The 16496-nt window shown below is 45.2% G+C and overlaps 1 protein-coding gene and 1 pseudogene across 1 annotated transcript; one reads left to right on the top strand and one right to left on the bottom strand.

Moving 5' to 3' along the window:
• Window positions 1-1898: 1898 nt before the first annotated feature.
• On the top strand, window positions 1899-2986 carry LOC122568301 (annotated as a pseudogene).
• Window positions 2987-6488: 3502 nt separating this feature from the next.
• LOC122568428 (cilia- and flagella-associated protein 43-like) lies at window positions 6489-13112 on the bottom strand. Its single transcript, XM_043728127.1, has 8 exons — window positions 12551-13112; window positions 11516-12362; window positions 10792-11422; window positions 9730-10549; window positions 9055-9338; window positions 8228-8653; window positions 7259-8123; window positions 6489-7051 (listed from the first exon to the last, which is right to left on the bottom strand). Exons 1-8 carry the CDS (start codon window positions 13110-13112, stop codon window positions 6489-6491), a joined length of 4998 nt encoding a protein of 1665 aa, XP_043584062.1.
• Between the last annotated feature and the right edge of the window lie 3384 nt (window positions 13113-16496).

The following is a 16496-nucleotide window of genomic DNA, read 5'->3' as shown; positions in this document are numbered from 1 at the left end:
TCATTAAAACGAGATTAGACTCGAAATCGTAATGGAGCAGCCTCCCATACGTCCGTCTTCGCCAGGGCTCGAACGTTTCAAAGCGGTAAATCGCGCGTTAATTTTCGGTCATTACGTGTATCGGAGGTTGAAAGAGCGGCTTTGTATCTCGTTGCTTTTCTTTTCTTGACGCGTTGATATGCGTCGAACGCACGATGCGAAGTTGATAAATTTTCGTTATTAATCTCTAGTCAGGAATTAGAGGAATCCTTGATATAATCTTCAAAAATTATCACGTGATCAATTTTTGGTAAATTGTTACAAAGTTCGTGCAATTTTCCCGTTTTCAGGTTCGTCCCTCTTGTTACCTGTCGCACAAAAAGAATTCAATTTTTTATCGTGACAGGTAGACTTTGTCTACGTCGAATAACAAAATTGAATATCAAGTTCGCGATGCGAATCGATCATGTCACGAGACGTAATGCACAAAAATTTGTGTACCCGAAGGAACGAAACACGAACCGTTGAAACTGAAATGAAAAATTGACTTGCATAGGGCAAATAGTATTTGAGAAGAACAAAGAAACGAGACAAATTAGTATATTAAAATTCATAAGATGGAACTTAAAAATACGAAGCAAGAATACGTTGAATTCGTCGTAGTCTTGCTGAAAAAATCTGTAACAAAATATTTTTTCTTATATATACATGGTATGTATTGACCAAATGTATATAAAACAAACAGCTGTAATCTTGCACGTCCGTATTTACAATACAGAGCAACAAATACGGCACAAAAGAGTTTGGTACAACGGTGCTCGCGATACGATGTTCCAACGTATTCAAAAATATAAACGAACAAAAGGACATAAAACAAACAAAAAAAAAATACAACAAAATCCTGTACATCGTTGCTCGTACCGCGAAGCAGAAAAAAAATTGGTGGAACGCGTAAAATCGGTGAAAAGCTCGCATAACAACCCCATAGTGAAAATTTAGCGGTGTAGTCTGGACTCGAGACAAACCGTGGTGATCCTGACTCTGTTCAAAATAGCCGTTTCAAGGCGTGTTTCGAGGTTGGCTGGATACCACGACGGGACGATGTAACGTCGTGGCCATTCAGTCCAATCCAGCGAAAAGGAACGAGGGTGGCGTTTCGTGGCGTTCCATCCGACTCGTGGCATCGCGCATTGTGGATTCGCGCATACGTAAGTGCATCTCTCTGGAATATGCCGACACGCAGAAACACGTCCAAGCTTTACGAGGATTTATGTCACGCTTAGGCACCGGTCCACTATGCGAAGCATCGATAATGCAACTTCCAAACACACCCAAACACGTCTACGAAATGGAAGCTTCCGAGCTCCTCGGCATGTCGCGTTTTGCTCGCTTAATATTAGATATATTCCATTCCCTTTCTCATGTTGCCGATATCCTAATGCAATCGCCATCATTCTCGAGTCTGTCGCTCAGATCTATTAATGTAATTCGCATAAGCGTAGGTTTACAGTCATCGAAGGTAAAGCGCGATTTCTCCCACACGAGATCGTCGGCCTTTCTTATCGAACGACTCGATAAAAATTGTACTCCAACCACCGTAATCACCGTCAACGTTCGTTCCTCGCTATTCCGCAGAAAGTATTATTACCATGTTTCGAAACCCACCCCGTGATCTTCATCTAAAGTGACTGACATTAGGCACGCGACGTGCAACGCTCGGACATTGCATCGTTCTAGGTTTCTGCAAATGGTCCACGAAGTCACGGTACCGAGAATCGCCCATCGTTTCTACAAAATCGAAGTTATTCCGACGTTACCCCGAACGCGAAGGTACCATCGTCTCCGTGGTAAACCTCGACGTCCTTCTCGTCTTTCTTCTCCTTTCGAGCGAAACAACGTAGCCGCTCTTCGTCGCGAAAATGAGAGTTTACTGCGCGTTGCAACGGGTCAGGGGGGGAAAGAAGAACGCTCCTTTGTCTCTTTATGGTCTGAAAGTGGCCCATGGAGGAGCAGGCGCACGAACGGCCGTCGCCATCGACGACCAGCCCGTCTTCCTCGCGGACGCCACGAAGAAGTACGGTCGGATAATAACGAGTTTCGCTGTCGTCCCTTTCGCCCTTCGCGTAGCGCGAGTCGTAAACTCGACCTCGCTGCCAGGCTCTTACTCTCCTCCCTCTTCGAGTTCCCCCTGCGTCGAGCAACGTTTTTCTTCGCCGCTCGATGCCGGACGATCGCGTCAAATTTTTATTGCGCCAACCGGACTGTCTCGCGCGATCGTCCAGCCTTATACGGAAGAGGGTGACCGAACAACAACTTCAGGATCAAAGCGAAGAAGTAGGAAGTTCGGTTAGATCTATCGGCGGTGGTTGCAGGATTTTTCTAGCCGTCAAGAGTTGAAGAATTATCGATACGTTACGTTCATATGGACAATTGAAGGCTGCTAATTCGATGCTACGCTGTTCAGTAGGTGACAGTGTTTAGAATCCAATCTCCCGAGGTTATTAAAAATTCTAGTTCAAAATATCAAATTTACAGATAGGTATCTTCGTTACAATGATACGATACCTTTTCGCACGGCCTGTTTTTCGCGGTAAATAGATCTTTTAGAAGTAAACACCAAGAGAAATCCTTAATTCTATTTACTTCTAACCACTAATGCAAAAACTATCAAGTTCACACGTAAAGTATTGCAACAACAAATATTTCATGTAGGTCTACGTCCGCCGGTACTGAGACACTACAACGTTAATAAAAAGGGAGATTTTAAACGACCTCAGACGGATGGATTAAAATACAAACATGAAAATGGTACGAATATATTTGGTGTACGCGCAAACAATTTTCCCGCTTACTCAATTCATGCTCCTTCGTAGCGTGTTACGAGCAAATGGAGCCAAGGGACTCGATGAGAAAGTCTACTCAAGACGCGTCAAACCCACACTACATAACGCAGGCGGAACACAAGGTGTTCGAGCCGGTTGAAACAGTACGAGACAAAGACAACTAACGACATCACCTGCTAAGATATACAAAATTACGCTATTATTTTATGTAATAAAACACAGATGAAATAAAATCTACAACATGTTGCACGCGTATCTCAAAATTGACACGACCGAATTCATTCAAACATGAGTTCAAAGATTACGCATATCCGTTCGTAAAATTTCTCAGCAAACGAAATCACTTATCGTATAACATCAACTACCGTGATAAAAAATTAACAGCTTCTCCAACAACTACGTAACATCGAACGAGCATCAACCGGTAGCCAAGGAACGCTCGAGGTGGAAAAAGAAGTGATATTTTTTTAAACGTGTGGAGCATCGGCAGCGGGCGTAACGCAATATTCCGACGGAGGTATTTTTCCCCGGTGATCGGTTAAAAGTCGGCCGCTGGGGGCGGCGGCGCACGGCGGGAGAAGACGCATTACCAGATTGGCTCGCGCCGCTCGCATTCACCCAGTCTTTTACATTCATGAAGCTTTTATTCGCTTGATTTGACTATACGCTTCGTATTCACGGCTCTCGATTTGATTTGCATTGATTGGAGTGCCAGGTTTCCCGATAACCGGCTGCGCCCCCCTTCCGTGCACGTCGCGCGACGCCACCGCCGGTAATATGGCGCGTATGTGCCATCGTACGCTGCCACCGTCCTCTTCGCAGCTAACTCCAACCGTGGAAATCGTTGCTTCGAGCTGTCCAGGCATCAGAATGTGTTCTATTAACTGAGATCTTTTGCTCCCAGGCGAAAACTAATTATTCTCTATCTCCTTGTATTCTTAGTTTCTTCGCACGGATGATACGATTTGAAGTAACCTTCAGGGTGACGTTAAATCTTCTCTGTGTCTCCAGTATCAATTTCAATTTTTTCTTTTCTTTTTATATGTAGAACTCCATAATATAACTTCGTGTGTTAGAAGGCGAATAAGAAGCTTAATGGTTTTAAGCAAATGGTATGTTACGTCGCGTGAGACATCTGCACTCCATCCCTCGCTACCTGGCGTCATTTCTTGTGAGCTTTCTCGGACTGCCGGGCGGACTTGGGGGCGAGTTCGTCTGTGTTGTCCCCGAATTGTGCTTCCCCTGTGGGTGACGGGGGTGATGCTGTTCTCCTGCTTGACGAGGAGGAACTTCGGCTAGAGGTGGAGGAATTCGACCTCGACGGCTGTCTTTCCTGACGTAACATCGTGTGGTGTCGCCCTCCGCACACCCGACATGCGCTGTGTGCCCCTTCTTCAGGCAATTCAAGCATAAGGATGCCCTTTTAGCGTCCTTCACGCGTTCGCTGACTGTTTTGGATTGGAATTCATCGCATCGCCATATGGTGCGTTGTCCTCGGCAGGAATGGCACGTTGACTGAACCTGGGATGCGTGTCCTCGTGGCTCATGTCGACGTAACAAAGTATTTCCTTCGCGTAAATAACACAATAGGCTACTATTGGTAACATCTTAACGTTAGAGTACGCAATAGCGCAGATAAATAGGTAGAAATATCTTTCGAGTTACAGGCCGTTATACGGGTTTAAATTTTATTTCGTGCTCTTTAATCTCGTTGGTATTACCGATCGAATGTTCCACTCGGCAAGCAACAGAAATTGTCGTAAGTGGCACTATCGTAACGGCGAGTTTGTGTTTTTACGTAACGATGACAGTATTATGTCGATGTGAGCGGCGAAACGATGATTAATCGATCGCCGGTCACAGATATCCCGAATTCCTTAGCCCGTCACGGCTACCGCGGCAACAAAAAAAGGAAACCGATGAATAACCTTTCAACCGACATAATATTTGGGGGACAAAGCCACCCTGGGTGCCAGCGTGTTCATTAATAAAAATCATACGATCGTTAGGGCGAAGGTATTTACAATTCGAGATCGAAGGTTTGCCCTCTCTGTTCTTTTTTTTTTTATGGTCATTTAAACGATGGAAATCGCGTGATATATAAAAGAAAACACGAATCGAACGAAAAAAATAAATTTCCCCTTTTGATATTAGTATGCTATCTGATTTACCTGCTTAGATAACTTTAGTAGGTTTTTTACATAAATTTACTGCATTCTCCGGATTAATTTTGCGAAAAGTCGTTCTTATAGATCATTTTTTCGATCTGAAAGTGTTTACTTACAACATTGCACTTCTTCCCAAAAGAATTTATTTCTCTTACAACCTGTCCTTAAACGTTTCTAAACTTTCTACCTGTAGGTACAGTAGCACCTGCTCAGAGGAACACGGTTTCGTTAACCTAACGGCTGCAACCCTCGCGTTTCCCAACTACACAAAACACGAAACGTCATTCGTTATTCTCAGACACTGACAAAAGTATGCTGCTCCGTTGACACCCGCCAATGTCCTCGATCTCGGCTTATAAAAAATGAATCCAACCAGCTCGGTGACCAAAGTGGACGATCGACACACTGGAACAACCAAGAATCCCACTTTCTCCTGGGGAAAGGGGGCGCGAGAGATCGAGCACGTTTAATCGTCGCACGATGAGTCTGAAGATTCTTTTTTCTTGATCCCTGTAGAGTGTAGGGGGATAGACCGAAAAGCGAGTGCGGCTGGGAAGATGTCGGACGAAATTGATTCGTACGCTTCGCGGTTCGCGGCGATCCAACGCGGTAGATCATTCATCTCGTGGCTCTACTATTAGTACAGTTATTTATGGTGAAAAAGAGTATAGATCGTGGCGACTATTATGCATCGCGGGTCCCCCGGGTGATTTATGTGCCGCTGCAAATTGCCGCTTGTCCTTTGTGAGACCGAGCAAAGCGAGCCTGATTAAATCCTTTCGAGCGGCCGTAACTCAGCCGCGTTTAGAAGGTGGTCTCCGTGATACAATATATGCCGTGGACACGGGAAAACGTCGGTAAACTTTATGATTATCCCGCGGTCGAGCAATTGGAGATCTTTAGACTTTCACGATGAGGGCAAATGCTATCGAAGCGAGGAGAGTGAACGATATATTTTTATTCTTCCTCGATTAACCCTTAACTACGAACGCCCGTATTTTTGCCGTTACCACAGATCCTACTTATGTATATTGAGTTTAACTATGTATACTGCATATAGTTATATTCGTTTAATCTTCTTAATTAATTCTTCTTTGATTATGTTTAATTTAAAAATCTCATATTATAAAGGTACAACGATGGATGAAATCCAATTAGTCGCAAATAATTTGTCATTTTGTAATGGAGATGATACTGAATTTAAATGCAGTCGTAAAATAAATGCCGTTTGGAACAGGAGCGCGTTTCGTTTAAACGAACGGTGCTGCTCCTGTCTATTTCTATTCATTCGATCCATCTCTTTGACCCTTTAAATAAATCCAACCTCGCAAACCTCTCAAAACTCTAAATCGCGCACTTCAAAAGCTCTGTGCAATTATCGAAATTGTGCTCCTCGGTTTCCTTGTTGGTTTTGCCGACTTCGTTTCCTAATGATTTACTCGTGAATGTGGCGAACACGGGAAAACAAATACGAAAAGAACGCAACAAACGAACAGAATTAACAAGGACACTTTGGAAGCTCGTCCTTCTTCTCCGCGTCGTTATCATCGAGCATCCTGAAATGGAAGGTCGGGTATCGCCTGAGTCTAAGCAGTTCGTGCTCGGTTTGCAGCTCGATCAGCTCGGCGTAATTATCCTGCAGCTTCTTGATCAGTTCGGATCGGTGCATCACCATCCGCAGCTTCCTCTCCGCGTGCTCCCGCTGCCCGGCCTCGGCGATAAGATCGCGCCGGTGCTCCATCTCGCACCTCGCCACGTTCATCTCCAAGATCTGCCGATCGAGCTGCTCGTTCTTGCTTCTGACGGCGGCGATCTCCTTTTCGATCGATTCCAGCCGAGCCTGGTGGTCCTCTAAGATCCTACCGAACTGTCCTTCCACTGTTGCGATGTCCACCTCCAATTGCTGCGGCGTCTTCTCATCTGGAAGCCCTTTGGCCTTGCGCTTCAGGTACCGTTGCATCTCTTTCGTCACCGTTACCGATTCCGTGAACTTCAGGTCCTCCCGCAGATCCTCCAGACTTTTCTTCTGACACTCGTGCTCCCATTGCTTCAACAGAGTACCTAGAAAATTGTCGCGTGCAAGATACACAATTCATACGTGACATGGTCCATAATGTACAAACTTACACGTTCGAAAATGCCTCGTATCGAACGATATCTACATTTATAGGAGGTGAAAAGATGGAAAAAAGCAAATACACGTATGTATATGTAAGTATACGTGCAATAAGTACGTACGTATATGAGTATATCAAAGGTAAACGGTACCTCTCCGAAAACTCAACAGACGAGATAAAGCCTGCAGCTTGCACTCGCCAGCAGCTCTAATCAGCTCGTTTACGTTTTCGACAGCCGTTTTCGAAACAAGAACCGCGTTCTGCGCGTCGTTTACGTCTCCTTCGAAGCGGATCTCCACTTGCCCCATCTTCAACACCAACTGTATCTCCGCGTCCAGCTCCTCGATCCTCCGACATTTCCTAGTTTCGATCAAACTCCTCTTCATATCTTCCACGTCGACTTTGCACTTCTCTATCTTCTGTTCGAATCCAAGGATCACGGCCTCAACGTCCGCGATCTCCGCCTGCTGTCCCTTGATCTTCAACTCGAGATCGATCTTGGTACGTCGCAGACGAATCAAGTCTTCCCAGTGGGAAGTTTCTATGGTCGCTGGAAGAATAACTGGTCGAACGTCCAAATGATTCAAGATCCTCAGGTAATCTTTACATTCCGATGGCAAGTAAACGCACGGCAATCGGGAGATTACGTGATTCGCTAAATCGTAGAGGTCGGAAGCCCCGAGATTTTTCGTATTTATTCTCGGTCTGCGATTGTACTGATGTTCGAGGAGCTCGACTTGCAATTTGTTCAGAGAAAAGAATTCGGATCTGAACTTTTTGGCTATAGATTTTTCTTTGTTCACGAGGGATCCGTATTTAGCGACCATTTCGTCGTTAACACGGCGAAAACTGTTAAGATGATCGTTTAGTACTTCCTGATATTGTTCTTTTTCCACGATTTGCCTCTTCAGTTTGTCCTCTTCCTGCAAGGCCTGCATTCGACGATGGATTAGGATCAAACCGCGGATATATCGTAGATTCAACTGATTTATCGCTGCTTCGATATTCATCTTGAACTGTGAAATATCAGAATTATAGCGATATCGATCGATTTACCTTTCTCTCTCTCCCTCTTTTATACAAAATCGTTCCACTTTTTTCTACCGATAAGCAAACTCACGTGAAATAGTTTAATCAATTTCCCATTGAACTTGTCAATCCCATCATTCAAAAGCTCCATGACCCTTCCATACTCCGCCTCCAACATCCTGTTGTACCGCTCGCGTTCCTCCATAAGGAATTGCACGTCTTTCTCGTACTGTTTCACCGCCGATATATCTTCGGACGTATAGTCTTCCGGCTTCTTCTCGAGCATGCAAGCCGGCTTGGGGACGTCTATCTTGATAGTGTCCTCCCATCGGACCTCCAGCACGCCGTCCATCATCGTCATTAGGGCACGCTCGCGAAAATCGTCAGCCAGCGACAATAATTTGATTCGTTCTTCCTCCGCCGCCTGCTTGTCCAACAATTCTTGCTGCGACGGGGAAACGTACGGTTTCGCCTTCACCTCGTGATCCAGCACCTCGATAATGCTCTCCGGCCTTTCCTACGCGCGAAAAAGGAAACTGAACTGCCCGCGAACTTGCAGATGAAGATGGCGCCTCTGAGAGTTTACGAGCCTCTCGATCTAAGGTGATTATTAAGCGATCCACGATGTGATCAAGAACGGTGAAGAATAGACGGTACGATTTGTCGAAGAAAGCACGAGTTGTGAGAAGTTTATACAATTTTATTATTTCATGTCACTGTGATATACCATATAGTAGACGAAAGATTTTTTGAGAGTTTCTTCATTGTATAATGGCCTTAATTTACAAATTGACCGTTCTAACTTCGAACGCGCGAAAGGATCGGTTGATCAATTGATTTACGAAAATTGAAGTAACTCAATTCATTGATAAATGTTCAATTTGTATCGAATTATTTTATAAAGTACGATACGTTTACCTGCCAGTGCCAAACAGGATCAGCAGGGATGTGTGGCACGTGTCGGTCGAACATGGTCCTCAATTCCTTGTCGATATAACGTATCCTGTCGATCCTCTCGCGTATCACCTTCATCTCCCTCTCCTTCGTCGCATACACTTCATCGAACGTCTGATTGAAGAAAGCGCGAAGTTTCTTGCAGTCGTGCAACAGCAAGTGATTGTTTATCATCACCTGGCCGAATCCGTAATATCCAATTTGAGGGTAATAAGGTGACTGTTCGATGTATCGGTGCGTAGTCGTGCCTTTGGAAGAAAACGAAGGCGTTAAAGTAACGGGTAACAGAATTTGAAGAAAATACGAAACGTACGCAAAGGAGAAAAACATTCTGTTGTACGTTAAACAAATAAATTTTGTTCGCGCCGATTTTCGATAAAATTTACAATTTTACCCGAAATTTATGCCATTCTATACAGATCGATGCAATGGAAAATAAATTTAATTTTCACTATATAAAACACAATTGTAAAATCTGATGTTTCAATTCTTCCGATACGAGGAATAACTATACTTATGTACCATTATACGCTATACTTATTTACCATTTAGGTTTCTAAAGAATTCAGTTTCGCCACGACTGTCATTAGTTTAATTCGTATTATTCTGTTTATTCAAAAAAAACATATCCACTCTTGCCTTGCATCGCCCTTTGTTCCTCCAAGTCTGCCTTGACAATGGCTACCTTCTCTTCCTCCAGTTCCTCCTGATCGTCATAGTTCTCGAGCAACAAATCCAATCTTCTCTCGTAGTACACCTTCTGCTTCTTATTTAGTTCGACTTGTAGCTCTTCCGCGGTATAAATCCTCCAAGGTTCAAACTTATCGTCCTCCAAAATATCATCGGCGGTTTTCTTGCAAAAATTTGCCCACTGGAAGTGGTATTTTTCGTCTGTCGCTTCGGAGAACTCGGGATAATTGGTAACCTGTATGGTACCCAAAATGGCGAACAGACATTTCCCCAGAACCTGTTGAGGGTCCCAGAAAACCTTGCGAATCCATTTTGACACTCTGCGCGTCTCAGAGATATTGTGCTCGAGCTCCAAACGAAGATTTTCACAGATGTCACGGCCTGCTTTCAACTTCTGATCACGGTTGGTGAGATCTAGATCGAAGGACGACACAGGAAGTTTCTCTATTTCCGGACTGGCGTCGTTCGCATCCAGTAACTCTTTCACCTTGCCTCGTAGGACTTCGAAGTCTGCCAAAATTGCTGCTCTTTCTTCCTTACATTTTTCTTCCTCTTCTTTCAGCTGTACCTCGTCCCTCCAGTCCGACCAGGTCTTGTCACCCTGTTTTGGATCGGGGAACTCGTACTTTGGACGCGTTAATAAATCGTAAATCGTAGGGTCGAGGCTGGCGTAGTCCGACTGGATCTTTTTCTTCAGCCTTTCGTAAACTTCGTAGTCGGCTTTGTACAGCGGTTCCTTGGAGGAGGTTACTCCTGATTGCGAGAGATCCTACGCTGGAGGAAAAAAGGGGAAATAATTGTAGGAAGAGACTGGAATTATATTTATAAATCGTCTCTAAAAAGACGGGAAATGCGATATTCAGGTAACGATGAAAAGACTTCGAGTACACATTGGCTCGCGAAAATTTCAAATGTTTCGATCGTAGCAAATTAAAATACTAGGTATAATTTCACTTTATCGTATTTCCCACTCTTTGCCTAAAAAATAACAGCGAAACCAAAAATAAGAACCTTTCTTTCTCCAACGATACCGACCAACGAGCCATCGTAGCCCAAACAAACGATCAAGTCGCCTTGTCTATTCGCCATAGCCTTGATCGTACCCAAATCGGACCTATGGTGCGTCATGATATGCGCCACCACTCGTCGTACCGTTTTATCTCTGACCAAGACGCATCCATCGAGAGCAGCGGTAATGATCCATGACCGATCGACGTACAAATTAGCCAGCTTAACCTGATGTCCCGTCGCTAAACCGTCCTCCAGTAAGATTTGCTTAAAATCATGCACCCTCTGCACTCGTAATTGACGCGTCATATAAGGAGATCCTACGAGCAACATCGGATTTCCAGGGACGTGATAGAGAGTACGATACACGCCAGGAAGCTTCAACGACTGTACGGAATCGGTGATCAAATTTTGCTCCGGCCACGCTTCGTACAGGTCCACGATCTGTCCTATGTTGTAATGTTTCGCGCCCACGTAAAGAACAAGGACTCGCAGCTGCCTGAATCCTTCGTAGATCAGAAGATCCGTGATCATGCGACGAACTCTGATCAACGTTATCGGGGTGTACATCTTGTCGCGCTGAAGACTTACGCAGTAACAGTTGCCGGTTCTTTTCTCGCCAGCGATCATGAATCTATAGTTTTCGTGACGGTATCGTGAACCATCCAGGATTAAACATACAAACTGCCCGTTTAAAGAAGAAACGATTTTCAAACAAATACGCTACCTTCCAGTGTTTGAAAACTTGATCAAATCTATCGGCGTTCTCTGCAGCCTCACTCGAGCTACGATCCTAGGTTCCATCGGTTCGACAAAGGTAACGAACACCACTTCGCCGTTTTCCGTTCCCAACACGATTAGCGGAAAGTCTGGATGTGAAACTTGACAAGTAATTTCGCTTTCTGTTTCCAGATCGATGGAAGATAACGGTTTTCCTTCGTAACACTCGACGACGATCAACTCTTTCTTCGCATCGCAAATGACAACGAGATGATGGCACCAGGGATAGATAAAGTCCGCGAACCGATAGGCAGCGCCGTAATTGAGAACCATAAGAACTCTAGGAGCCGCATCGTCTTCGGTGAAATCGATCTGCATCAAATATCCTTCTAACGTGGAGTAGAAGAATCGATTTTCGTACGGAAGAGTCGCCAGAACGTACGGCCTCGTTTCTGACTTCACGTACCATTCCTTTCGCCACAAACTCATTCTCGGGCTCCTCGTGAAGAAACAAATTTGACAGAAGGTCGTTCGTAAGACAATACCCTCTCGGAACCAGGCGACTATCGGCAATTCCACGTCCGTGCAGATGTCACATCGTTGGGAATACACGATACGATTGATGCTACTGCCGTCTAAGTTGCTGAGAAAGACGTGGCCATCGACGTCCGTGATGGCTAGCAGCGGTTCCGTAGACGTTGGACTCCAGTCTGCCCACAGGATCGACGCATCTCTCGGAAGCTTTATCTCGTGATCTAGAATACGAAAATTAGGATAGTTTACTTGGAGACTGAAGAATCTTAAAGCAACGTCGAGTGAATTTTGCAGAGTTGCCATTGCCAATGATTCGTCGGCTATAATTTTTCATAAAGTCACGTTACACTTTTACGTATGTCCAAGAGTGACTCCGTTCTCCTTAAAATTTGACAACTCTCTTGATTCGATTCGTTGGACAGGGTAAAATTTATCTATCGATCGTTTAATCCTAATCGAAGACCGAAGTCGATCGAATTTCACAATAAGAAGCAAAATGCGCTCTTGCCTTTCAGAATGGCGACTTTCCCAGCGATATCCACTTCCCACGTGTACAACTGTCCGCAAGTTCTGCCCAATTGGCCGACAACGGTGGGTCCGATCTGAGTTATCTTCAAGATCTGTCCAACCTCGTCGCGTATAAAGGTATTCACGGAAATAATCTTCTCGCCGGTTCTCCAATTCCAAATGGTCATCATAAAGAGAGGATACGATCCAATGGAAATCAAGTGATCTCCCTGGGCAAATGCAGTGGTTAAGTATCCGGAAGCGCATCCACCGGTACATTCGGCAATTTTCGACATCGACGGGTAAGCGAAGACGAGGATTCTCGGTTGAATGATCTTCTCCGCGAAGGCGAACACGGACAGTGTCTTGTGAGCGGAGAGACACCGGACGCCCTCTCCAGTGTCGTGATTCCAGCACCAGTAAAAACTCTGTTTCCTCTGACTGATGTTGAAGAACACGATGAGAATACCGGAACACCATGCTAGAACGTCCTTCGTTATCCAGACGATGTCTTCGAACTTGTTACCGCGTATCCAAGCGGGCTTCCAGTTCTTGTGATTCATCTTCTTAGGTAATCGACGTTACAAGAAGCGGATAACCTTAGAAATCTCTGTCCAATCACGCAAATTTGACAAAAGCCGATTCTTGGAAAACAGTCGAAAAATCATACGACGACTTGACGTTTAAGGTCGGTTCACAACGAGCTGCGTTTGCGAGTCAGAGAAAAAGCGACTCGAAATCTGTCTTTGATAAACATTTACTATTTTACGATACAGCGATACATTCGAATGGTTTGGGAATAAAATAGAATATATAGTGAGATATCATATGTCAAGAATGGAGAGTATTGGCCCAAAAAGAAAGAAGAAAGGAAATAATAGCAAAAACGCGGAGGAATGGAAGACGAACGGTGACGAAAGAGCAAACGGTTGGCTCGAATCCTTTGCCAGAAGCCAACGGGGTCGGCCTCGCAAGAGGAGTTTGGCAGGCTTAAGACAAAAGGTGATTAGGATACGCGCAGTCGATGGTGGTTTATAAAGACCCCCATAGCGTGGCGTGATGAGGTCAAGCAGCGGGGAGTCATTCGTATACCAAGGGCCGATCAAAAACTTATCCTTGCCACGTGATATACTGCCCGTGGATACCTGCCAACCTCTTTCTCCCCCTTTTCCTCCCTCTGTTCGATGACCTGATCCTCTGGCTGCCTACCAAACCAAGTCGTTCCACCGTCAGTGATGGACTCAACACGTTTCGCATCGGTTTCCAACCTTCCATCCAATCGATTTTCAAAATTTCATCTTTCATAGTCCCGAACGTGTCAATTTTTCAAACTTTCGCAGATTTTACTAGCTTTGATTCGTTGAAAGTTTCTATGAATTTTAGACGTTAGGGGCTGCTATCCTCCGAATAAATTCTGACATTTTTAAAATAATATTCTATGCTTTTTAACGAGATATTAACGCTTTTATTACATTCAGAACTCTTGATGCTGGCCGGAAATTTCTTCTACTTTCTTCTATTCTTACGTGGAAGGTCAAGCACCTTGCGAAACTAATTACTCGAAAATCTTGAGTAGAGAAAATCGAACATCCATCACTAGCAAAGTATCGGTCGAACGGCGATATATGGCGTTTCTCTTGCTCCTCCACTTTGGAGGATCCATTGGCTCGGAGATGCGTGGTCCGCGCGGTTCGCGTTGCCCGAACCTGTGGCCTTACCATTAAATTGACGCCCGCTGAGACTCGTATTTGCATAACCCGACGCGATACGACCGATCCTATCGACGTCCCCGCGAGTGGCTGCCTCGTCCGCGGTTCGCGCGACTCGCGTGGGAACCATCCTTTATCCTCTTTCTCTGCACCATCGAGCAACCCTGCTTTTCCCAAATTTCCTACCCACTTGATACTTCCAATAAAATGTAGATCGCAGTTACAATTCAGTGTTATACGTAGATATCTTTATGTCGAAGATTTCCCGAAGATAAATTATAGCGCCGATAATTCATAGCGTTTAGCGATGGAATAAAATCGATAGCATTGAAAATAGACGCTTGGTGCTTTCCCACGTCGTGTTCATCGTAGAATTCATATACGTGCAACGAGAGAATCGGTATTATTATTAGTCGTAATCGTTTGTTTCGCTATTCAGTCCGAAACGCGTTAAAAGACAAGCTCGTAAGGAAAGAGAGGGAAAAGGGTGAAAAAGGGAAGGGGCGAACGATGTTTTCGTTGGAAGGTCCGACGATGCACGCAGCAGCACGCGTGCGTGCAATGGCCATCGGCGTTCCACGGAGCCAGGGATGCGATGGTCGCTGGTACGGTACGCGTCCGCATGCGGAGTGTGGGAACTTGGGGTCGAAACGGAGAGAAACGGCGCAAAGGAGAGTGCGACGAAAGGATCCGGAGAAGGAAAAGGAAGAAAAAGCGCGCGCACCGTGAACCCAAAAGAAAACGAGAGAAGGAAAGAAAGAAAGAACGAAGAATCGGACGAAGAAAAAGAAGAGGAAGACGTGGACGACGACAAAGAGGACGAGGAGAAGAAGAACAGGGAGGAAAAGAAAAAAGGAGCAAGCGACGGCGAGTAGCATTTAATCAGAGCCCACGAAGTGAAGTGCACGGTACAAGTGTATGTATATAGAAGCGGTGTATATGGTTCGGTTAGTTTTTGCTTGGGAGGTTGCTTGGAAATTGGCGCCAAATTAGTAAGGAGGACGAGGCGAGGCTCACGCTGCCTTGGGCTGCGTGACGCGAGACATTAAAAGTAACCTCTGCTCTCTCTGCTACACCCCCGTCCCTCCGCCAAATCCTCTCTGCCCACGGCTTTCCCTCTTCTTCCTCCTTCTTTCCTTCGTCCCTTCTTTCTCTTCTGCTTCATCCTTCGCCTTGCCGCGTCTATATCCTTTGAGTTTCGTGTGGCTCGTTTCTCGGCCGACATCGCACCACCTCCACGACTTAGAATCCGCTTCTTCTCCTCTCTCCTCGCTCATCCTCCTCCTCTTCTCCTGGTCCCGGTAATCACGGCCACTCGAGCAGAAGAACCGAGAAAAAAGAAAGGACAAAGAGGAAATCGCACTTGAGCCTTCTGCGTTTCTTTCTCTGTCCCTTTTTCTCAGCCGGTGTATTTCTTGGCTGTATACCGCTTGAGAGAGGGGAGCAGGTGATAGAGGCGGTCGTTGTCGAAAAGGGTATCACGCCAACGGTCCCCAGGAACGCTGTTCGAGCGATCGTTCTGCCACCATAGCGCACGAAAGCCGGCTTAGGACGGGACCAAATGCTGCCGGAGTCTCTCACGGGACTCCGAGCCTTTTTTCGCCGTGAGAACCTGCGTCGGAACTGGAGCACGGAACCGGGTCGCGCCTCTTCTCTTTTGCCTCGGTTTTCAGATACCGCGCTGGCCAAGGGTGATCGATCAAAATTTACAGGATCGCACGGTCAAAATAAGAAAATCGAGCACTGGAAAACCCATCAGTTTGCTTCGGTTCAGTTACATAGTCAATAATTGCTACGAAACAATCATATTTTCCGATTACGTTTTACTTTCCTATAAAATTTTTAGTGGTACCCGGAGACTTTTTATTTTCGAATTTTTGTTAACGTTACGATAAATACAATAAATATATCGCCACGGGCATAAACAACCCTTGAAAAAGTAATTGTTCTAAGTACAAACGCAACGCTTCCACAAATATTCGATTGGCAACTCTTACGCTAGAAAAAGCAAAAGGATCGAAGCTGCGTTAACTACTAGATTTAGATCTACGGCACCAGCCAGACTAACCTCAATTCCGCAGAAGTCAAAAGAGAAAAGAAAGAAAGAAAACAGAAAGACCATCGATCTCTTCCGTTAAAAGCAGCTGCGTTTTCGCAAGTTGCATGTCGGAGCGGCCGGCCGCAGATTATAGATGCGTCCCGTAGCGATCACAGACAAACGTTTAAATCGCTAAACAT

The sequence above is a fragment of the Bombus pyrosoma genome, linkage group LG6 (assembly GCF_014825855.1).
Source record: "Bombus pyrosoma isolate SC7728 linkage group LG6, ASM1482585v1, whole genome shotgun sequence".
Lineage (NCBI taxonomy): Eukaryota > Metazoa > Arthropoda > Insecta > Hymenoptera > Apidae > Bombus > Bombus pyrosoma.
This window is presented reverse-complemented; position numbering and strand designations above follow the sequence as displayed.

Excerpts from the sequence above, each read along its gene's own strand:
- LOC122568428 (XM_043728127.1), bottom strand. The coding sequence starts at position 13,112 with ATGAATCACAAGAACTGGAAGCCCGCTTGGATACGCGGTAACAAGTTC. Across the intron at positions 12,363-12,550 it reads GAAAGTCGCCATTCTGAAAG|CCGACGAATCATTGGCAATG; the intron begins GCAAGAGCGCAT and ends GAAAAATTATAG. Across the intron at positions 8,654-9,054 it reads ATCCTGTTTGGCACTGGCAG|GAAAGGCCGGAGAGCATTAT; the intron begins GTAAACGTATCG and ends TTTCGCGCGTAG.